The following is a 24,662-nucleotide window of genomic DNA, read 5'->3' as shown; positions in this document are numbered from 1 at the left end:
ACAGACATTTGCACATAAAAACCCTTAAAAGCCATCTGAGAAGTTGCTGCCTTGGCTAATCATATAAGCGCGGAAGCTAGCCCGCTCCTCCAAACTCCTTCAACTGGACTCCCCAGATCATGTTCCAATATCTTACCCAGTACACGAAACAACACGCCCCCACTAACACAGCCTTGTCTTGTTTTAACATGGGGCAAATGTCTGTCTGAATGTGGCCCTTACACTGAAAAATGCATGTCTTGGTTTATTTAAGTGTGAAAATAACACAAAATCAATCAACTTAAGTCCATGCAGAGTATTGACACACACATACAAAAGACACATTCTTGAGGAAAAGGTGATAGCAAATGCGGTTTCAGATCAAGAACGAAAACTAATGGAGATAATTATGCGTGTCAGTGGGACAGTGCAGAGAATGTAAAGCTAGCAGTAGGTAGTGTGTTCAACTGAGAAGAACAGAAAAAGAACACACTGCCTACAGGTTCAGCCACGAATTTCTTTTTTCATTTTCTCTCAATTCCTTTTCAAAGAAAGTTCCTGGTTGACTTACATGGCTGTTGAGCAGGCTGCTTTTGTGACTTGCAATTCCTTCAGACTTTTGGAGGTTTTCAATCGCCATTTCAAGCTAAAGAAAGAAGAAGCATGCAAAAAAATAAAAAAAATAGAGTGGACACAGAAGGGAGAAGAGGCAAAAGGGTGAGAGAGACAGAAAAAGAGAAGGGCACAGAAATAAGCAGGGTATATGAAAAAAAAAAAAAAACAGATAAAAGGAAATAAGACTGTTAGCGAGCAGCCAGATCTCTGCATTTCCATTAAAAATCAGTCAGTGTTGCAGCCAAATCCATTATTGGCTGACAAAAGCATGCAAATCAAGGGACTCATGGGGTTAAGCTGCTCAGTGAAGGCTTGCAGTCAGACACTCTAATGTATGCAAATAGGAACCACAAACAGGGGCACAGGTCACGTCAAGCTCAGGGACAATAGGTCAACAATGCTTACTATGCCCCCCCCCCCCCCCCCCCCCCCCCCCCCCCCCCCCCCCCAGTTTATCAACATTTTAACTTGGGAGTAATATTTGAAAAACTAAAAGTCAGATAGAGTAAGTTGTAACTACAACTGAAACAGTGTCATGGTAAAATATACACTGACATATTATTCTGTCTTTGGACAACAAAAATTAATGGAGTCCAATTGGCAGGCAAAGTAAATGACAAAACCAGGGACATTCTGTTGAGCTGTAGAAGAAAATCAAGTCAAAAAAGAAAAGATATGTGGTATTTCAGCCAAACTGGAGACACAGAAGAAAAGGAAAAAGAAACAGGCAGCGTTCCAAGCCTTAAGAAGGCTCCCGAGGGCTCTTGGCCAAATGGTAATGAGCCCCAGGGGTTGCTTTGTTTTGCGGGGCGCTCAAGTGCCTGTGAAAACCTCTGAAACAAGGCAGTGCTGAATTATTTAAGCCAATGTCCCGATTCTACAGGCTCTCTGCCCTGTACTGCTCTGCTCTGCTCTCTGTGTGTTACTGCAGAACCAGGAGGCCCCAACTCAGGTTGCTGTAAACCCGGTGTGTCTCTTCCTGCCTTTCAGGCTTGTCCTGGGATCCTGCCCAGTCTGGACAAAGGCTCAGGTAGCAGTGGTGACAGTTACCACCAGTGTGCATCTCACAGCACTATATGGTAGTGCGGATCTCAAGGTAAGCCATGTTGTACTAACAGTTAGTAGTGACAACTTATTTATGCACTTAAAATAGCAAAAACTATAATTTAGACACATAGCAGTTGATAAAAGACAAACAATGTCTCAAGTGTATATAGTCAGTCACTCTGTCTTTGGTGTGTGTTTTTGCTTACTCATTAATCCTTTTCTATTGGAGAAAGGTGCTTCAGAGTACCACTGGAACATTGGTATGAGTGTTGCTCACCATAGCTGAGGAGGAGCGTGATGAGTGTGATATGTGGTTGCGGCTTCCCTCCATGCTTCCTCCATGGATCAGGTAGGTGCTGCCGCTGGAGATGATATGGCTGCTGCCCACATCCATGGCAATGCCCACCATGCCATGAGGGGGTACCCCACCACTGGCAGAGGAGACCACTGTGGTGACATGAGCTCCACCGGCCTGCGAGTCAAAGTAGGTTCCCCCACTGCTCTGCCCGTACAACTGAGCCTCAGGGTTGTAGGAGTAAGCCGCTCGGCTGGGGAGCGATCATTGTAATTAACATGCAGTGATGTCAAACCTTGATGATGCTAAACAAAGTACATTTCATGACCAGTGATGAATTTTAAGAGGTATGTGCTATCTGAGAAATCTGATACAAAACATCTTGTTTACATACACAGTAATATAACTGATGTCATCAAAATATTTGGGGGACAACTGTGGGGAAACAAAATCATACCTTTAATGGTGTTTTGATTAGAGCTATTTTAAAAGGAGTTGGACGTCACAGTTAAAATGATGAGAAAAAGGGGTCTGGAAAGTCTTATTTGTCATTATGCTTTTCACACAGCACCCATTCATAGATAATTTAGGATGACTCTGCATTGAGAGTGGAGCTAAATATTATGCAGAGTGCCATGTCTATGTAAATTGAAAAGAAAAAATGTGTTACAACACTTTAGTGCTTAAATTTACACAGTGGCCATTTAAAGCTATGGTTACTTTGTGAACAAAAATGACATGAATCACTGTCTCAAATAATAAAGCTATCATATGTTTACAAAATCTAACAAATATTAAAAATGATTTTTTTGTTTAAAATTTGTGACTAAAATTTATTCATCACAATTTTTTTTCATGCATCATATTCCTTTGCTGTATTTTTGAGATGTAACATTGCTTACATAGTTCCATTGGTGTAAACAGCCTCTCCACTTTCTCCTACATATTGAACCTGGGATGGGTAGACATGTTGCACCTGCTGTACCTACAGAGAGACAACAGGAGAATGAAAGCAGGGCTCACATGTAATAGATCTTAGAATGAAGAAAAATCTTATTTATGAGTCTTTATTTGTTAACACAGTGCGAAGACATTGAATGCCACTGAGATTGTAATTGACTAATTATACAAATAATGCACACACACATATATATATATGTGGGTGTAGGTATGTGCACACCCATATGTGTTTATATGCTATGCAGTGAAAAAAAATCCATCCACCCCTTGGTTTGTTCACAATAATTTGCCAAAAGCAAAAGCCTCAACAATATCACCTGACATTTAAAAGCACTGATTATTGTATTTAGACCTACCAAGGCATTTGGTGTGGAGTTTCTGTATTATTTTAAAATAGAGTTGATTAAAATGTACAGTAATTTAAAACAAAGTTGCACTGAATTGATTTTAACTTGAATTGAGACTTAAGTGGTTTAATTAAAAACAAGCTTGAGCTGACAAACATCACAACTGGTAATGAAAGATATAGTGAAGGAAAAAATTATGAAAAGCGGGTAATGAACTGTCCATCTGCTTTTGGCTGATCTTGTGGCATGCAGCAACACCAGCTAATAGCAGATAATCAGGTCAGATCCTATTTTTCACCATTAGACACTAGACATCACACAGATTTTGTGTTGGGATTTGGTTCAAGCCCCCAGTAAGATCACCAGGCTTTGCAGCAAGGTCCCATTATACCCTGAGACTCAGAGTAGACTTTCTACCATACACATCATCACAAAAGATACTATTTTATGTTATTCAAGTATGCAAGCAGTAGGCCAGGCTCAGCCAGAGAAAGACAACAGAAGAGGAGCACAGGAAGCAGGAGAAACATTTGACATCTGGATGAGCAGCTTTCGATGGAATGGATACGCTGCCACGTTTGGGATCTTTATCCAGTGTCTCACACAAACATGGTTTGGGTACTGTTTAACTTGTTTACTATTTAATATGTCACTAAAGGCCAAACCAACAACTCCTTCAGAACAGACTGACTGATTTAATTTAACGTAAATTCTGACCCAACGAGAATGAACATGAAGAGATCAAATATTTGGAAGTGAAACAAATAAACTCTGGTGAAACAGGCTGTAAGCTAGTTTTTCCAACCATTGGTTTCTGTTGAATTCACATGAATCATCCTGTTATTTTTTGTAAAAGAAACCACTGTATAGGTCTCCGGCTCAGTCACAAAAGTCAAAAGAATTTAAATTTTAAAAATTGGAAAAAATTCAAGGGGTGCACAGATATTTTCACAGCACTGTATATGTATGTACAGTACTGTGTACCTGCTGAGGGACCTGTTGAACCCTGGGTACTGAAAGCTGCTGTACTTGTCCTCCCTTCTGAGCTGAGCCTGTGGCTTGAACCAGCACCCTCTGTGTGGATACAAGACATAACTCAATTACATAGGTATGTACGTAGAATAACACACATCACATGAACACATAAACATATGACAGTAAACACAACATCGGCAAACATATCAACAAATCAAGGCCCTCAAGACTTCTTTTAGCAAGTGCTGAGAGATTTGTGCTCATTAAGACATAAATGAAAGCTCATACTTCTTCCTACAAGTCTAACATACTCAGTGCCAGACTGGCACACTGTTATTGAGCAATGAACAACAGAAATTCAGACTGTGCTCTATATGGTTTATTAACAATTCTATCTTTTTTTTCCTTTAGCCTCAAACAGTCCAATAAAGTAAAGACAGTGAGAAGGCATGGCTAAACCATTTCCTGCTAATATGGTAATGGATACAGGAGGTAACTGTTGGCAAATTAGCAGCTTTAGTTGCTGGAAAGTTACAAATTGGAACCACTATTTTAAAAAACATTTTCATTTAACGCAGGTGGCGACTGGAACATTAGACCATATGTGCATCCTGGAGTGATTCTCAAGATATTGTACTGTTTTCTCTTTTCAGGCACCAATATAGCAAGCACTAATGTAGCAAGCAGGTCCTGGTTTGGTTTACAAAATAACTATTCTTTTATACTTAACATTTGGAAAGAAATGGGATGAAACAATTAAGTCATTACAGCCCTCCCTTCACAGCCATTTGTCCTTTCATTACAGTAGCAGCAGGGTAGAGGTAGTGTCCTACCTGCTGGGATGCTGGAACCGGCTGTACGACAGGGGCCTGTGCTGATGATGACGTCCTCAGCGTTGCCACGCTGGTTGTGGTGTCTGACCCTCCCTCGGAGCTCTGCATGCTAGGTTGCAGGGGATACATGAAGGTGGACAAAAGACAAAAGACATGAGTAAGAGGTAATTCTAAAACAGAACGAAGAATTGTGGGTTACTTCTGTAACTTTGAGTAGCATGAGTGAGACGTCTCACTACGGGTTTCACCTCCATTTGTATTTACAGAAGCACTTTTTAAGGTTCTGTAAATGATCGTCACTGCCACTAGATGGTGCACTAGATCACCGGCATCTTAAACCAAAACAAACACTTCGTTAACCACACCTCCGGCCTCCGTTTGGCCACAACCCCCTGAAAACGTGGTTACATCAGTGGAGGAAATTCTGGAATGTGGCTCTGACCTTAACGCTGTCGCTTTCACCTGAATGCTACTTATTACACTGTGCCATCTCATGTGTGGGCGGTCCCTGTGTGTTTGTAAACGTGACCAACAGTTTAACAGGAGGGACTGACATACACTCACATGCACACTCACATGCACTAACATGCGTGCGCGACCAGACCGGCTACAGAGAAACTCAGATCACAACACACACTGGGGGGGTGTGACTTAGTTCTTTGCTCAGGATGCCATGACTACACTATATTTTTACATACAAAATAGTTGTTTGCTGCTATATGTTGTTTAAAATCTCCAACACAAGTTGTTCCATTGTCTTTTTTTAATTATAACTCATATATATATATATATATATATATATATATATATATATATATATATATATATATATATATATAACACACCCCTCATGCCTACTCTGGTGATTGGTTGCGAGCAGCCACCTGACGTGACGTGTCTGGATTGACAACAAGTGGTGCAGCTGAGCTGGGTTCCACCAGGGCCCCGTTATCGGTGAGAACTGGGTCCCTAGAGAGGCTGGCGTGCCGAGCCAGTGGTTGACAGAGGCTATTCGGCATGAACCAGGCACAGTGAGTGTACAAGCCAGGGTTTTTGATGCTGGCCTGGGTTTGGTCCAGCCCATGGCACACTGGGCAGATCTGGTGTGTGTCTTTGCTCGAGGATTTTTTTCCACAGGTACACAGACGAGCTCCAGAATCACCTTTTTCTACGAAGTGAGGTAGATGCACCTGAATTAATTTAGCTGATAACAAAAAAGGAATAATCTAGAGTGATAATTCCTGTTAGCTAGCTCTCACAGAGTGTGAGCAGCAAGATGGCTGCGACTCCTTAACTTGCTAGGAATAGCCAAAATGAATATGCTAGCAAGCTAGCTTGTAGAAGCCAAAAAAAAGCTCAGCTGTTTGGAGACAGGCCAGAATTGGAAGAAAAATACTTATGGCGAAGGCAATCAGATCAGTATTACTAGCTACTAGCCCCAGAGGTGACAGATGTGTCCACTGCGGTCTGAGACCAGTTAAGGTAGTTAACTTAGATTCAGATGAGGCAAGCTTGGCTTCAGAAGCAACAAAAAGTGATTTAGTGACGCAACGTCAGTCCTATGAAAAGACGTGTGGCCCTGACGCGGATGTCACGAGTCATGACTGCCTGCCATGAGGGTCATATGCCATAATGAAACATCGAAATGAGTGCTACAAAAGACAAATGCTCTAACAGGTAATAATGAAGACTAAAAGAAGGGAACTTAAAGTCTATATTCATGTACCGCCATGCTAAATAAATACTCTTTTACCCCACCCCTTCTGTCTTGATGCCACCAGAGCATTCATTGGGCCCCAGGGGGTTGCCGGCATTGCCAAGTCAAGCTGAGTCACTAAAGCTTTCAGATTCCCAGAGGCTGCCCACCTTTGGCCTTAATCAATGGAGGAATAAGGAGCCCAACTGTATTACAAAGACTCTTCTTAGTCCTGCTGACAGACCAGACCCAGGTGGAAAAGTTACAGTACAGGAGTTCAAGTTACCAACAGGACTGAAGTGCTTCCTGAGGACCAAACCCACTGCTGCCATTCGCCTTTCCACTGGGCGACAATGTGCACAGCATAGCAAAGGGGAGCTAAAAATGGAGTGACACAAAGGCTCTTTAAAAAAAAAAAAAAAAAAAAAGGACAGAGGGAGAAAGAGCGGGAGTAAGGCAGGGACAAGAGAAGAATAGAGCAAGGGGGAGTAAGCAGATAAAAAACAACTTCCCCACTCTCTCCAAAAAAGAAAAAATGAAGGGAGAAAAGGATGAAAATGGCAGTGGGGCTCCAGCCCTGCCAGGGTCCTGATGATATCCAGCGTTTGTTTCTGACGAGAGCCGTTCTCTGAGGGCTCCAATAATCCAGCTGATATGAGGAAATTCCTCAATGCTTTGTAAACGTTTGTCGGTTGCTATGGTGAGGAATCCATGACGACCACCCCCAACTCAACCCTCGTCTCCCCCCCCCCCCTATAAAGCTCTTGCACAGGAACTTTTGAGTGCGACCGCAAAGAGGAGAAGGGGGAGGAGGATTAGAATAAGGGAAAGGGAGATACAGCACAGCTTGGGGGGGGTTGAATTGATGAGCAGTCTCTGGTTTGAGGCAGAAACCCAGGAGCAGCAGGAAAAGTCAGTCAGCAGAAGGGAGAGGTGTTCACCAGGAGCATTACAGTGAAGGGCTGCAAGACACAACCTGCTCGAGACATTCTGTGATTAGTCATAACACACAACATGCACTACAATGTTATTTTAATTTACTGGAAGAGGCCTGACGAACACCACTTAGGGCAGCAGTAATCTGCAGGCTGAACTATTAGATACAAGCAACAGGTGCAGCCACACGTGTTTGGCTTTCTCAAGTCTAACCTAAACTAGGGCTGCACGATTAAAGCAATTAAACTTGTGATTTTTAAATCTCATTCTTACATTAGAATTCTTTCAAGTACTCCTCCTCCTTTGTTCGATAAATGAGAAGTCTGTCTTCTAACATGCAACAAATTAAACTCAGGCAAAAGGGGCAGTAACGAAAACAAATCTAACGTGACCCACAGAAGAAAAGAAAAAAGCTTTAGAGGAAAAAAACAAGGGCAAAATGAGTCAGAATCAAGGAAAGCTTGCTGGTGATGGAGAGGAAGGGGAAATAAATTTAACCAAACCACAGTTCCAACAAAAATGTTGTGCTCACATCAAACTAGAAGTCACATCCTCTTTTATGGAACATTTTCAGAGTTAAATACTATGATGATACAGGATAACACCACTAATTTATACAACCACCTAAAATGTTGCCACTAAATCCAACATGATGAAGGTATCACAGACACTACCGCAAAATCCCTACCATCTATAACTACAACGTTCCCACGGGCAAAAGGAGATGGCAGGACACATGTTTTATTTTAAAAAAGATTCGGATTCCCTAAGGATCTTGACACAAAATCATAATATCAACTCTGGACTCCATGTTGACTCTCAAGGGGAACAAGGTCTGGCACTTTCATTCTTCATTTCTGAATTAAATGTTAATTATAGCATTAGTACAAAATACAAAATACAAGGAAATACAAACATGGCTTTTATAAAACATAATAGTAAACTTTTGATTTGTAACCTATCTGAAAGCAGCAATGGAATCAAATAAATTAAACCTTGAACAGACTGACCTTGACAAGATATACTACTTGATTTTTTCATGTCCAACAACACACAAATTTAAAAAAAGAAATTGACAATGACTTTCAACTGTGTTAAGTTTCAGACATCAGTTTGGCACCCAATAGTGCCCCTATTGGGTGCTATAACAAAATCAGAGTGTACCTTTGAAAAAGAAAAACATCAGATTTGGGTGTGCCACCACTGGCATTTTCCAAGTGTGGGGATTTTACCACAGACAGAAACTGCTCTGCCTACATGACTAATAGACTGAGTGGAGGAGGACTATGTTGAAATTCCTGACATGTGTCAATCTTCAAACATACATGGTGCTATAAGGAATTACTCCCTAAGCAGTGTGACAGTATTTGTTCAGAGCCCAATTAGCACTTAGATGTGAAGGCTCTCATATTCCATTTCAATTTTTCTTCACACCTCCTTCTTGTATGTCATTTAAGTACCAAAAGTCGATTATCAGATTGATGCTAACAAGGACTGAACATTTTAAAAGCTGCTGCAATGCTCAAGCAGCCTTCTAAAGTAAGGAATTTGTTTATGGAGTGTCAGTGAAGTTATAAATATACTTGTAACAATCCCATCATTTATCTTTAGACTTGTCATTTTCACCATATGAAGTGAAGGCCTGAGGGTTTCTTTATGCCATTCAGAGGCATGGCAATATGGTAAGGGATCAGGAAACATAGCACTGACCTTCATGTTTTCATCCATTAAAACTCAATTAATGCACTGGTTTTAACAGATATGTTGAAGAGTGCTAAAATCATTGCGTTGGAGGTGGGGAAAGAGGATAGAGTACAGACCAAGAAGAGTCTTTCTGCTTAGTGTTCAGGGAAGGTTAAAAGCCACACAAATTCCCCTCCAGCAGCTCTGAAAGGCACAAAGGTAGAACACAGCAGGAGATATAGCACACTGCTGCAAAAACCACTACTCTGGATGGGCTGCTGTTTAAGGCCAAACCTTTCTGACTCCAACCCAGAGACAACTTCACATGTCAGTTTTCATGTCAGGTCTGTGAGCCTGGTTTCATTCAGGCAAATCTCAGATGAGCACTTAACAACATTACAACAACAGCCCCTCCTTTCAAGAGTTACCTGAGTTTTAGCATTTATACAGAAACAAGACAAGCCACTTTTATAAAAAAAAAAAAAAAAAAAAAAAAAAAAAAACCTTACAAACTGTCATTAATGCTATATGCATTAATGTTAATAGTGCAGACAAAATATAAACATCTGTCACTGACAGATCTAACTTAAACAAGGCTCAATCAGAGAAAAACACATACAGATGTTCAATTAAAAGCAGGAGCCCACAGTCTTGGCTCGTGTTTGCACTGGCCCACATTGTTTGCAGAGCAACAACGGTTGCTAGTGGCAACACCGTCCACTCCCGTTTCCAGGAGCCTGTTGCTATGCAACCAACAGAATACTTCCCAAACCAAACAATGCCATCCCCCCACCTGATCCCTCTATCTCACGCTAAGTAGAAACTTACAACAATAAATACTATGTAAGCTATTAATTTCAGACACGGGGGGACATGGAGGCAGAGTTGTTCCTGTGCTGCAGTTATACAAAAATGTACAGACTTTACACTGGTTATAACTTGAAAGGACAGGATGAAGTGCTGTTTTTTTAACTACTTGGTGGTCAAAAGAAGGACGAATGTTTAAGTCATCAGGGAGACAACAGTCTATTCTTCAAGTCTGCTTTACACTCATGCCACCCAAACCAACACTCCCAAAAGCAAGTCAAGTCTTTCCAAAGTTCCCTGGGCAGAGAAGACAGTAAAACAGCTTGAGAAGAGAAATACTCTTTCCAACTCACTGGAAGATAAAACAAAATAAAGTAGACACAGACACTTGTTGCTTTTAAAGAGACATCTATGGAGGACATTTGTTCCACATTATGCAGAATTCCTCTTTGACACCTTTCATATATCTACCAAGGAAAAGCAACAGGTCTCTGACAAAGCTTTAAAATGTGTAATTTGAGAATTTATTTAGTCAGTTGTATCTTTAATTACAAAAAAAAAATCATGGCCTTTTGGGGGTTTGAAAAAACATTTAGACTTGCCCTTCTTTGATTTCATTAAAAGAACCTCTAAGATCATAGAGGCACATGCACTCTAACAAAGAGTGAATTAAGATATGATAAGAGATTTCCACAACAGAGGCTGTTCTTCAAGCCTGTCTCATTAATTCATGGCTAATCCAATCAAAGCAGCTCTTGGGGTCTGCAGATGGCAGAGTTTGAGGGGGAGAGAAAGAGAGAGAGACAGAGAGAGAGAGAGAGAGAGAGAGAGAGGGCAGAAATAGGAGGCACCGACCACTGTCTCTGATCCAAGCACCCCCCCTCCCTTCTCCAGCTCACCTCCCCACCTCTGGTCATCAGCACAACCTGTCCACTCCGTCACCATGTGCACCGCAGGCCTGACAGCCACAGAGAGAAAGATCAAACCGTTGCCATGGAAATTGTGTGTTCGCCCATGCTCTACACTCACAACTTCCTCCCCCAACGCCTTACCTCTTCTAACCCTTTCCAGATTTCCACTAACCCCCACCTCCATCCATCCCCTGGCCTCATCCTTAACATTTAACATCTCGAGAAGAAGAATCAGGATTTGAAACTGCATACGTTGAGAAGTTTAACTGGAAAACACAAATAAGACAAGCATTGAAGTGGGGGAGGTGGCACAACTGGGAAGGTAATCAGACTGTACTCAAACATGTGAGTGTCTCTCCTTCATTAGTACTTAACTAATGTGTTTCAAAGCAAGTGATGGTGATACTGACACAAAGGAAGGACCGTCACTCAAGTCACCTGCCTACTTAAGGACATAACTTACTCTGAAAACCAGGAATTCATAGAACACACAGCCCTACCAGATCCTCTATTTTTTAATTTCAATTTTAGAAAATAATAAGTTAATTTATATAGCACTTATCAAAATCAGCGTTTACAAAGTACTTTACAAATAGCAGACGAAGTGAAAAAATTACATAGTAGGAACAAAGGACAAAGGTCAAAATAACTGTACATAAATGTACACGTTTGAACACGTCAGAATAAACTATACACTGACTATAAGAAAAGCCTTGTGATACAAATCATTTTAAGAGCAACTTCAAAGATAATACTGATTCTACAAGTCTATGGTTCTCAGACGGATACTTTCATAATAATAGCTGTGCCCTGAGGTTGTTTTTCATTTAAGTAAAAGTAGTACTGAAAATGTACTTGTGATGTTAAAATGCAATGTAAAATGCAACAACTGACTGACAACTTAGAGTGGTTAAGTACATTCTCTTAATGATTCAGTCTCGCCCAGACTTGCATCCTATTCTGTGAAAGTATATCTACACTCACTCCACATGAAGAACACTCATACTAACGTTATTTAGTTCGTTTTTTTTAGTTTTACTTTTTCCCACAACAGGTGTGTTTTCTAACCTGTGGACTTGAGAGTTTGATTTCCCAAGGAAGCACATTCTGCAAAGATGACCTCAGATCCTGGAAGTGAGCTGCCTTGATTGTGACTGATAAACCTAAGATAAGTGTCCTGTTGCACTAGAGGAGTCTACCTTCTTGGTAGGCGTTCACTCCACACAGATATGACACTGAGAATCATTATATTGTGTGTACAATATGCTTTCATAGGAACTGCTTGACATAAACAATGAGTCATCAGTTAATGCTTTAAATTTGAGACAGATCCAAGTATCTGTTGTTCATGTGGTGAATACTGCACCATGCTGAAAACTTGCCACCAGACTCTGATTTAAGTATTTAATGCCTTTCACACACAAGCCTGTGCAAGACAAAGAACATTAAACATAGATTCAATCTGCATTTGACAGAACATTCTGCAATATCAGGATACTCCAAACTGAATATTCCCCAATTATGGACACGGGTAAATACTGGGTCGCTGACATCCACACAAATTTGAAGTATGCAACTGTGTTTATTTTTTTGTAAATGATATTGGAGACTCCAGTTGCCACATATCAGTGTCATTAAATTATTTAAATAGCATGCATCAAGACACAAACTAAGGCATCATTTTTGTCAAACTAGCATGGAACCTAAATCCACTGCTTTTCATACAGAAACTGAGCACTGTCAGATCCAAGTTGCAGCCAAACTCCATCTTAGTGGCTTACCAGCTGTTACAGCTGTCCACAAATAGAGTGGACTTAATTGGTGTGAGAGTCCACATATTGCCATTGAACCAGTGATTCCTGTATAAGACATTACTAAGACAGGGTCTGGATTTTCAATCATCTTTTCTGTAGCCAGCATCAAGATCCAGTGATATGCTTTTAATATTAAAAAATATGACTTACATAATCTCAGCAACATTCACGCTAATTTAGCACATCATATTCAGTGTCATTTCCAGAAAATTAACCATCAAATTACTTAAGGATCTAACAAGTGTTCCTGCATGAAAATTTGCATCAAGATGGCAATCATATAACATACAGTAAAGGGTGGTAACAGGATAATGTTGACATGACTGCTTATCAGTGGCAACAATTTACTACTAGACCTACTACTCTGGCTGCAATTTGCAATGTTGTTCAGCCAGGCAACACACATGCCTGACTAAAAAATTCTTACATGAAAACAATTAGCATACAATGTTTTTAAACCCCCCTCCCACACACACACACACACACACACACACACACACACACACACACACACACACACACACACACTGAACATGGCTTCTGAAGTGAATGAGTGGGAAGACAGGGTTTTAAAAGATCAAGAATGGGATCTGAGGGCTGCACTGTATGAGGACACCCACCATTTAGCTGAAACAGAGCTGCTTGCACCTGTGACAATGGCATCCTCTGCTATTGTTCCCCACCAAATCACCTCATTAAGGAGCTTCTGAAAAGCAACCAACCTGGAAACACTGTCTGAGTCTACTGCTTTGCAAATCTGTCCAAATCTCCCTTCACTAGTCTTGGTTCTGTTAATTACTTTGTAACAGGTTTACACTGATAGAAGTTCTTCTTTTAAGCCAAATAAACATCTCTTAACAAACTATCCTAGAACTCTACAAAAAAGAAAGGAAAAGTGAGGAAAGGATGGGGGGCTGCTACTATTCCTGTCTGAAAGAGTGAGGGAAGGGGGTCAGTAATTGTAATGCAAATGTCAGTGCCTTGTCTACTGTTTGTGGCAGGAAATTTAATTAGCGGTTGTGTAGCTACGATACAAACAGGTGGAATGCTAAGAATGCTCCTGATGACACACACACAGACAGAAGAGACAGACTGAAAAACATTTCATTTCACTACGAGTTTCAACTTGTTGCCACCGTGCAAGGGCCAATCAGTGGCCACATTTTTTGGTATATGACAAGATTTGTTTCTTTGTATCCTAGCAGCGTAAGCCTACAATGATTTCCAAAATTTTTGTAGCTGGAAGACTTGATGTGAGAGTCACGAGGACACTTAAACTGTTTTCCTTTCAACAGATTCTTATAAAACTGTAACAGCAAACCACTTAAAATGAAAAGCTCTTAACAAATAAATGAATTACGAAGATTATGAAACTGAAACATTTCATGTGTACAAATTACACTATTAATTTCCACTTAACAAGCCCCACAAGGCATTCTCCCCTCAGTTCTTCTGCTTTGCTCTGTGATTTCCTGACATGCCTTTGAGTTATGGGATAAACCATTAAAATTGTTAATATCAATGAAACATGCAAAAAAACATGCACTTCAGTCAGCACAGCAGGAAGTAAATGCAACTCTATATGAATATGATCAACTGCAAACAGCAGGGACAAAAGTGATGGTAGGGACTAGGTCCATGTCTATATCTGTAGCCAGCTATTGGATTGAGAACTTCTCCCCGGGGCAGCAGTCAGCCTCATCAAGATAAGCTAAATGCAGCATGAGCAAACACACATACACGGCCACATCCACAGAGCACACTCATGTATACACACACACACACACACACACTGCCAACACATACACACACAGAACATGTGACCATAAGCTGTGTTGGATCACCCGCTGCCCAAGAGACCACTGCAGCTGTCCTATTGATAGCTGAACTGTACTACACACACGGGCCCAACACTCAAAATGGCACATGGGTAACGGCAGACACTGCTACACACAAGCATCTGAGCAACTCCAGAAATGGCTTAAAAGAAGCTAGAGGAGGGGAGGTTAGGCCTTAGGAAGGGGCATAATATGGTGTAAATCACATGCCACTGTGGCACTCTTTGCTGAAATGGACCTAAGTATGACCTGTGATCACAGGCTTCAGGCCATGCCAATAAAAGGCAGGCTCAGACACAGAGACATGATGATATGGACACATGACAAGTGATCAAAAACAGAGCTGCTAAATTAAAAAATAATAATTTCAACTTCCCTTTCAAACAGACATTCCAACTTATAATTTTCTGCACTTTGCAAACCAGTGAGAAATTTCTAAATAGCTCTTCAAACACCAGCTACTTTCAACTTTGTTTAATTCTCCTTTCTGTGCACCTTCTTTCTGACCTGCCTCTGCAAGCCAATGCTATGCACTCTTACCACAAAGAGGGAGATGAAAATAACCTGATTAAAAACTCTGACTTTTAAAAGAATAACATTTCACCCCCCTGGCCCACTCCATCCCCTTTCTTTCCATGACTTGGGTGTATTTGTATATCAAGTTGCCATGTAAACATAACAGTGTCACGCTCAGATTGGGGGGGTGGGGTTGGTGGGGGTTACACACAGAGTTTCAGTGCAGTCGTCTCTTTATTTTCTTTGTAGCTGCAGAGAGCTGTCTGACCAATCCAACTTCAGTTTCTCTGTCTGACACTTACTTCAAAATAAGTCAAATCCTTTATTAATGCACATCCAATTCTCCCTTCAAATATTCTGGCCAACAGGGAGTAAAATCACTGATGCAGGTAAGCTTCATGAACATTACATTTTAACGCATTACTCGGCCAAGATATTATTTTATGATTAATATAACCACATTCAGACCTATCTTTTGATTCCTTTTCACCCAAAAGGAAACTGCATCAATAATACATCACCTTAAATTAATCATTCAGCGTTCTTCCTTACTAAGATAAATACTAGATGTAAATACATATTTGAAAGTTTATAGCTCAATTCATTAGTAGCAAGCAGAAAACACATAATTAGAGAATTTTTCATGGTGCAAGGATTCTTCCTGATGCTGCAAAAGCAAACATTACAAATGACCGAGCACCTGACAGCTGTCTCTGAAAAGATAGTTCATTAGAATTAATGTATCTCAGGGGACAATAAGAGACAGAATCCCAGAAGGAGAAAAGGGGTATGCAAAGTGCTGGAAAACCAGCCACAGTGTAAAACGAATGAAAGAGGGAATTTAAAATCCTGGGGGGTCTTCTTTTCCTTGGTTTCTCATTATTGCTATGGCTTAGATTAATATGAGTCTTCAACTCTACAGAGAGGTCAAACAGCAAACCCAATGAGACCTGCCACTTGAACAATGAAGCAGTGCAACTTGGCTATTAGCAAACAATTTGCTCTGCGCTGTTCGACAGGTAAAGCATCAGTAAAACTTGAAAGATTAGAAGACGGAGCTAATTTACTTGTCATGAAATGAGTGAGAGGACAAGAATCGGGGGCCAATGCACCAGTGTTTCTTATTTGATGCCTAATTTTAAAAGCACATAGAAAACAGCACTTTAAAACACCCCATCTCTCACCCAAGACTGTAAAAACAAGACGAGCAGTATTAAAGAACCATCACAGCACCACCTAGCTGTAACATATCCAGTTATTCAAGCTATTTCTGGAATATTTAAAACTTCTCAAGTTTGTAAAGTAACTACTTTGTGCTATTTAGATAGTCAATCCATATAATCTGATTAACAGAGATTGGATTAATTTTGACAGTTTAATATACTAAGAGGGAGACCAGTCGATGCATCAGGTTTGTTAACGTTGCAACGGAGAGTGTCGTAACGGAGCCGGCAGAAGTTCATATATCCGTGCTCGAATGCGTAACATTTTCGGTTCCTTTCTTGGATAAAGTTTAGACGTGAAAATCGCCTAAACGGAGCTAACAAACTGCCTTCTGAAATGAAAGTTGTCCTCCTGTTCAGCACACGGTTGGCCGCAGCGGACGTTAGTTACGGTTTCAGCCCCAGAACCAACGTTGCTAACGCTAGCTAGCCACACTTCCACCTGCTTAAATACGGTTCTTGAGAAAAACGCTTCAAGAAAGAAGTTTGTCCGTGTTGTGTCGAACAAGACTGAGATGCCGTTAATAACGTGACAAACGTTTTAAACTCACAACTGAATTTGCGGTTAATCGCTGCTCAGCGTCTAAGTTAGCATTAGCTGTAGCTTGACTGATAGCCTAACCATCCATCCTGCTGGGATTCAGCTGGAAGTGCGTTCACATCTCGACACACGCTACACAACATGGCAACAAGTGTAAAGTGATGTTGCACACTGTCGCTGTGTATAACGTCTAAGCAAAGTGTAGTAAAATGAGTAACAGAAGTGAAATAGATGGGGTTTTCCCCCTCCAAGCTGACTTACACTAGGTGTAAAAAGCTGTTGCTAGCAATAGGTGAACGTCAGTTAAATGAGTGGAAAGCGGTTCTCAACTTGGGGCGGATGCCACAAAGAAGGGAAAGTTATGTTGTGGAAAATAACCAAGACTGGTAGCAACACATTCGATCCCAGAGCATTTTTCTCCAGAGTAACATTATTTCATTTTCTAAATTCTATAAAGATATAGTCACCTTTGCCTTGAGAAAAGTTCTGCTCTGGCTCTGCTCTCTTTCCCCTCTCTCCCACTCGCTCGGTGACTTCCAGATGCTGCTGCTGCTGCTGCTGTTGCTGAGTGTTGCGCCCGTTGGTAAGTAACTGTCTCCACGGCTACAGTCACTATGGCGCGACGGGGTCTCGGGGCAACTGTTGCTACCCTCGAATGCATACGTCAGGGCCCTCACTATGCAAGGGAGGGGCCAAAGGGACTAAAGCCCCGCCTACTTAAATTTAGCTGTAATTTTAAATTGAACCACCAGGAGGTAGTCTAAGCTAGGGAAGTGGTGGAAAAGCATAATTCACGTAAATTCAGTTTATCCAGATGTTGCCTCCCTCTTTGGACTGACATAAGATATTTATCAATTTAATTATCCTTGCACTTGTTGAACAGATGTACTACTTAGTACTTACACCAAGGTCTCCTACTGCACTGAAGCTATAGTGAGTCCCTCCCTTATAAGTTTCCTTGGATAAAAATGACAAATGAGTAAATGTAAATGTAAAAGAATTATTATATGTATCACACTATGATCTTTTCACATTTAAGATATTGTTTATTGTAACTTCGAGGTCGCAAGCAATATCTACAATTAAGCCTCTTATGATGATAAATAAATGAGCAATTAAAATTGTGTAAAGGAAGCTGATAAGATCATACTACTGCCATGTTCTTAAGAAATCAAATATGTTAAGTTTTGATTAATTCATTTAATTTGCTAATTGTAAACTAATCTATAAAAGCCTAAATAATCAGACTCCAAAGGTGCTCAGTGAGCTGGTGGTTCCTCTCAGGGTTTCTGGTTCAGTACCACCCAATGAGTCCACTAGGAATCGTAAGTTTCCCTTTCATCATTTGAATCAAATTGAAACAGATTCAAAAGAGGGATCAGTCATAGATAGATAGATAGATAGATAGATAGATAGATAGATAGATAGATTGATTGATTGATTGATTGATTGATTGATTGATTGATTGATTGATTGATTGATACTTTATTTTATTCATTTACTTCATGTAGTAAGGAATGGTATTTGTTGTTTTATGTTATTTTCTTGTCATTGTTTGTAAATTGTGTTTTGTCCTTCTAGAGGATCTCTGAAGCTCAGCCAGTGACCATCAGGTTCTTTGTCATATCTCTTACCAAGGTCCTTCTGCCTCAATTGCTCAGTTTGGCCAGGCAGATGGTTCTAGGAAGAGTCCTGGTTGTTCCAAACTTCTTTCATTGAAAAATTACAGAGGCCACTGTGCTCTTGGGAACCTTCAATGCAGTAAAAATTTTTTGTAGCCTTCCCCCTATCTGTGCCTCGACAAAACTTGTCTCTGAGCTCTGCAGGCAGTTCCTTTGGCCTCATGGCTAACTGGTTTATTGACAGGTGTGTCCCTTATCCAGATTTGAACAGGATCAAAGTGCAGAATAGAAAAACTGTCCAGTGCAGGGGAGTGGATGAATTAGAGTGCAGAGTAGTACAATCTGATGGCTTCAGGGAGGAATGACCTGTGGAAGCATTCCCTCCTGCAACAGGGCGGGAGCAGTCTGCTGCTCAATCTATTCTGTCCCTGTAGTGTTTTGTAGAGTGGGTGGGACGGGTTCTTCATGATTGCTGACACCTTTCCAGCATCCACCTCTCTGCCACCATAACTATGGTGATGAGCCAGCCTTTCTTTCTTGGTGTCTTTGGCTGTGATAATGCTGTCCCAGCACACAACAGAATAAAAGATGGCACTTGACACCACAGACTGATAGAAAGTCCTCAGCAGCTGTCCTCTCACACCAAAGGACCTCAACCTCCTCAAGAGGTACAGATGGCTCTGGCCCTTTTTGTACACCCATCCTAACTTGTCGCACAGGTGAATACCCAGGTACTTGTAGGTGTTGACCACCTCCGTGTTCTCACCCAGGATGGTGACAAGAGCTGGAAGAGATTTTAGTGACACTCAGATAAAGGAAAGCAGCAAAGAACTGAAATATTTTTTAAATTTAAGATTATTGAATGATATTACTTCAACCTACATTCTTTACTGCCTTTTTTTTCCTTCGACCTTTTCCTCTTGTTCTAAGTATTTACAATGGTTCTCAATTTAAAAAAGTTAAAAGCAAGTTTATTATACATAAATATTATTTTCGTATTTATTTGCGTCTTGCAAGAGTAATGCAGTTGGCATTGTCTTCCTGCATTTCAGGTCCTCAGCACATGGTGGCAGCATATGTCTATTATCTGGATTATCTGATACCAGAAGACCTTATACCTTATCAGGTCTTCTTCTCTTCTCAAATGCTTTACTGAGATTCTGTAGATTCAAGGCAAAAAAAGAGTTACCATTCCCCCCGTGATCTATTGATTAGTCAGTTTACATAATTTTCTTTTACCCCATGTTGATGGAGTCCAATCAGGATGCTGAGGTAATGTCCTCTGTATTTTTTTGAGTTACATCCTTACATCCTATCATTTAAAAAACTAAACCACAATGGGTATTTTATCGGCCGATTTTAGTACTTTTAACTACATTTCAATTCGACAACTTGAGCCCAAAATAAATTAATAAAGGATCAGTATTTCTCAGGATAAGACTAATTGGACTGTCATGCTGCTTCACAGGGATTTTATGAATGATGAAGTTCAGTTTACTCATCATGAGGAGAACTACTCTGCCAGTGGAAACTGTTGTATAAAGTTTCTGAGCCTATGGAGGGAGATTTCCCCTAAGTTTAAAAAAAATAAGCCTGATAATATTATCTGCTTGTGTTACTGTTGGAGATGTGGAGTTTGAAAACAGTAGGTATTAAGGGGGCATTAAAACAGATTAAAAAGGATTAAAAAATCATGATTTCATGACCTTTGCGACTCAGAAAAATCGCTATTTACAAGCACAACCTGGGCTATTTAAATATGTATGCAGCTGTAATGTCACCTAGCATTACAAATATTGATTTTTACTAGTTTAGTTTACTCAATGTGCTATAGAGCTGCAATGGTTAGTCAACTGATAAGTCATTTAACAAGCAAACAATTGATGGTTTCAGCTTCTCAAATGTAGAAATTTGCAGCTTTTGCTTGTCTTACATAAATGCAAACGGAACCTCTCGTTTTGGACGGTTGGTCAGACAAAACAAAACATCACATGGGCTCTAAGAATTTATAATAGGCCTAAGTTTTTTCACTGCCTATTTTAACCTCTGGCTAAAATAATAACTGACTAAATTAATAGATATAAATCGATCAGTTGCAGCTCTAATGCGATGGAGTGTGAATGCTAAGTCAAAATGCTGTGTAGAGATATAAACCGACAGGTGGCTTCAACAGGTGTTACAGAGCAACAGCCCATCTATGACTGACTGCCAATGTAAGAAATGCTCACAGTGTCTCTTTCGCTGGCGCGCGCACGCACACAAGAAAAACAAAGAGCCTCTTCTGGCGGTAAGTCATGCCACCTTTGATTGATTATTTACCATATATAGCATTTGTCACTTATTTAGATTTAATCTTTTTCAGTCTACTTTAACATCAGTTGAACTTCGAGCTTAATGTTAATGGGTTTATCTATTGAGGTGTTTTTTGTGTACAGCAGTTAGATTGAAGTTGATGATATTTTCCGTTAAAGCTAAATTAAAGTTAAACCGCACCGCCAAGCCGTTTCCGATGAATGAAAAGTGACACATCTTGAGTTCAAACGGCGATCACTGATAACGGCGATAGAAAAGACACTTTGTCTCTAGCTCTTTACTAATTACTGGAATATTTACTCATCTCCCCCACTAAATCGCCAGGAGTCTTTAACAGAGACTCATCCAAAGTGCGGCAGGAGCAGCGCCACCACCAGCGGATGAATTCCCGCCCCTGCACCGTAGCTATCGCCTATACCTCAACTGGTTTTTCTCTCCAAAGTCTGCGGAACGTATAAGGGACGTTTTCTGTGCATAGTCCACGCTAAATAGCTTAGAAACATTTTACTGGGTGGTTAGAATTGAACATCTCATTTTAACCAAGGTAAAATATTAGTTTGTTCGCTTTCAACAACGACATGTCCCATGAGCCTTTGCCATTGTTACGTAGACAAAGCCTTCTGGGAGCTGTAGTGTTTGAGGGTTTTTTTTTCTGTTTTTTGTTTTTTTTAAAAACATGTAGTAACACAAAACATGTCTGCTGTGTGGAAGTGGTATGTACTGGTGGTGGAAAGTAACTAAGTACATTTATTCAAGTCCTGTACTTAAGTACTGGTTAAGAGAATTTATTGATCCCTGTGGGGACATTCAGGAGTTGCCCTGCAGTATATAAAGTAGTTAAAGTCCACCTTTATCATCTGCAACACTGAAGGGATGTCCATATCTATCCAATCCAATATTCTGAAATGTGTCATAGTGCATAATAAGTAGTGTTTCCCTTGGGGCTTTAAGTGTATTTTGTTGCTTTTGTATGTAGGGTTTTTTATTTCTACACTTGTACTTCAGTAAATCATCTGAGTCCTTCATGGTATGATAGTTATATGGCTACAGGCAAGAACTGGACAAATATCTACAGGTAAGACTTACTACGTATTGTATCACATAGTGCAGTTGAGTTGTAGCTGTTCATTTATTGATATTTCAACTGTCAATAGCTTCTGTTGGGCCTATAGTCTTTATTCTTAGATACCGATGTTTGTTGAACTATTTATTTACCTGTCTCTTAGTGTCGTGATAAATATACAGACAGACAATAACTCACTTATCTTCACTGTCAACCCATCATCTGGCTGTTGCTATTTTGATCAGAAAAGACATCAGTGACAGTTAAATATTTGCATACAGACTTCCTCTTTATTAATGACAACAGTAAGTGTAGGCCTACATGAGAATAAATGAAAATGGATATAGAATATAATTCCTTAGAAACATATTTGAATTAATGCAGTCTTGTTATTGTTGCATCTCAAAATACACCTGTACTCAGCTACTTTACACTTCTAATTTACTCCATTTCAGAAAATATATTGTACTTTTCACTAATAGTGATAGTTACAAGTTATTGTGCACATTAAGATTTTACACACAAAACATGTGATCATTTTATAAAATATGATGCATTGTTTGAGGTTAAACTATCAAACAGTATATGAAATACTTAAAATGAGCTTCACCTCAACGTGCAACACTGACATGCTCATAACATGCTATGGCATTGATAATGATAATAATATAATGATCATTAAATCATAATAATACATACTTAGAAGAAGCCAATTTGCATAACAAGTACTCAAACCGTCGATACTACAAGTACATTTTGTTGGAAATATATACTTTTCCTTAAGCAAACTTTTGAAGGCATGACTTTTACTTGCTTGGGAGTATTTTTACAGTGTAGGTAAAGATGTGAGTACTTCTTCAAACACTGCAAATTGCACACATTTCCTTGTATTTGTACTTCACTTTGGAGTAATTACTGCTATAAAACTGTAGTGGACTGCTTTCATATCTAAGTGGAATGTACAATTAGTGATTCCCTTTGTGTAAATAAAAAAAAAAGAACTGATTAAGCCCAGGATTTGATAAAATTGAGAAAGTCACTGCACTATAGTACTGGCTCAGCAGAGCATGGTACGACAGAGGATGTCATTGACCGGCAGTAACCTCAGTGCGGCGTGCATCAGCACTAAACACATCCTGCAGCATTTCAGCGTGTGCGCATGGGTGCACCGGATCAGCCGGCCTCTGTCTGTCATGTGATGCTGTGGTGTGGTAGCTCTGCGATTTCATCTCTCGTGGCAATTGGCTGAGAGAGATCTTTCTATAGTAGTAGTGATGGCACATATTTTGTGAAGTCATACGAGCATCTACACGTGAGCTATTTAAAGACTGGTCTGAAAATAAGAAAATAATCCCACTTGATAACATCCATAAAAATGGCTGCAATCCTGAGTGGCATGTTTTTTGTGTATTTTTCTCAGATTTTTTGACTTATTATTCATAGATGGTGGTCATTATTTTCTTGTGAGCTTAAATGTATTAAGTCAGTTGTCATGTTGTAGGGGCCAGCTAAATTTTAGCTGCTATTACACGTTATATTTGAATCATATTTGAGTAGGAAATTTGTGTGCTCTCTGCTTCCTCTTCTTGAACTACATGACCTACTGAACTGTGGAGGCAGAGGTTTAGGGGATATTGTGTGAGGGAAATCCAGCGGCTGATTATCATTTGTAGCAGCTTAAAGTATAAAAATCAAATGTCCTCTTAGTTGTGAATCACCACTCACACTTCCCTCACAGATACATGGATGTTTATAAAGGATCATGACCTGTTCTTCTTGTCAGCTTTCACTCCTTTAGTTTCAGAGTTATACAGAAGTACAGTGTTTGCCAACAGTAAACTTTTTTTGTTATTGGTAGATCTTTAAGTTCTGTTTCCTCTCTGCACTTGTTTTCTCCTCAGAGCTGCTGTCATTGTTTCACTACCCTGTATATCAGGTCATGGCTCAGTAGAACTAGAAGTACAGGCTTGGCCTGTTAGGCTGCGTGATTGGAAGGACAGCTTTGATTTCCAGTCAGAAGGCTGAAATTAGGTTTACAAACAATGTTGTGTGTAATGCAGACACAGAATTACTGTTTAAGAATGTTCAGTCTATCAGCAGTAGGTTGTTGGTTGCTCAGTGACTCACTGAGTCTATCTTTAATACTTCTGTGTTGCTGTCAGCAATGTTTTTATATTTTTCATGAGCTTAGACTTCCATTGCACTAGGATACTATTTTGCATTCCTCCAATCATCCATTACAAGTTCAAGTCCTGCACCAAAAATGTAACTGGAGTAAAAGTATGGAAGTATTATCATACATTTTGTATGTAAAATCTTAATTTGTATAGTATACTATACTGTGAAATAATTGTAGTGGGGTCAGAAGTGCAGTGTTGCCCTCTAAGTGGTTGTGGTGTGTAACTATAAAGTGTCTTGAAATGGAAATACTCTCTCAAAATTTTACCTAAGTTCTTGAGTAAATGTAGCCTACTTAGTTTCTTCCACAGCTTTTTAAAAATGGGATGAATTGCAATGATTAATCAATTAATTGAAAATAATCATTGATGGAAGCATCAGTGGTTTAAATTAAGAAAGACAGAAAGGAATGACATATCAGTGTGCAATGTTTTTTATAATATATGTCACAGGATGTGGGCTTTTGTTTG

At 39.9% G+C, this 24,662-nt stretch overlaps 1 protein-coding gene across 5 annotated transcripts in view; it reads right to left on the bottom strand.

Annotated features, from left to right (window-relative positions):
* rfx2 (regulatory factor X, 2 (influences HLA class II expression)) overlaps nt 1-17,639 on the bottom strand; it is a 29,167-nt gene extending 11,528 nt beyond the window's left edge. The window contains exons 1-6 of one of the 5 annotated variants that reach the window (XM_056377762.1): nt 17,484-17,639; nt 5,052-5,160; nt 4,228-4,317; nt 2,839-2,921; nt 1,919-2,189; nt 551-625 (exon numbers count right to left, since the gene is read on the bottom strand). In XM_056377762.1, coding sequence (XP_056233737.1) covers nt 551-625; nt 1,919-2,189; nt 2,839-2,921; nt 4,228-4,317; nt 5,052-5,159 — 627 coding nt within the window. In that variant the 5' untranslated portion in view covers nt 5,160; nt 17,484-17,639. Of the gene's footprint in view, nt 1-550; nt 626-1,918; nt 2,190-2,838; nt 2,922-4,227; nt 4,318-5,051; nt 5,161-17,026; nt 17,137-17,483 lie in introns of those variants that run through there. The other 4 variants (XM_056377763.1, XM_056377764.1, XM_056377765.1 and 1 more) reach the window with 4 other exon arrangements.
* Between the last annotated feature and the right edge of the window lie 7,023 nt (nt 17,640-24,662).

The sequence above is a fragment of the Seriola aureovittata genome, chromosome 6 (assembly GCF_021018895.1).
Source record: "Seriola aureovittata isolate HTS-2021-v1 ecotype China chromosome 6, ASM2101889v1, whole genome shotgun sequence".
Classification (NCBI taxonomy): Eukaryota; Metazoa; Chordata; class Actinopteri; order Carangiformes; family Carangidae; genus Seriola; species Seriola aureovittata.
This window is presented reverse-complemented; position numbering and strand designations above follow the sequence as displayed.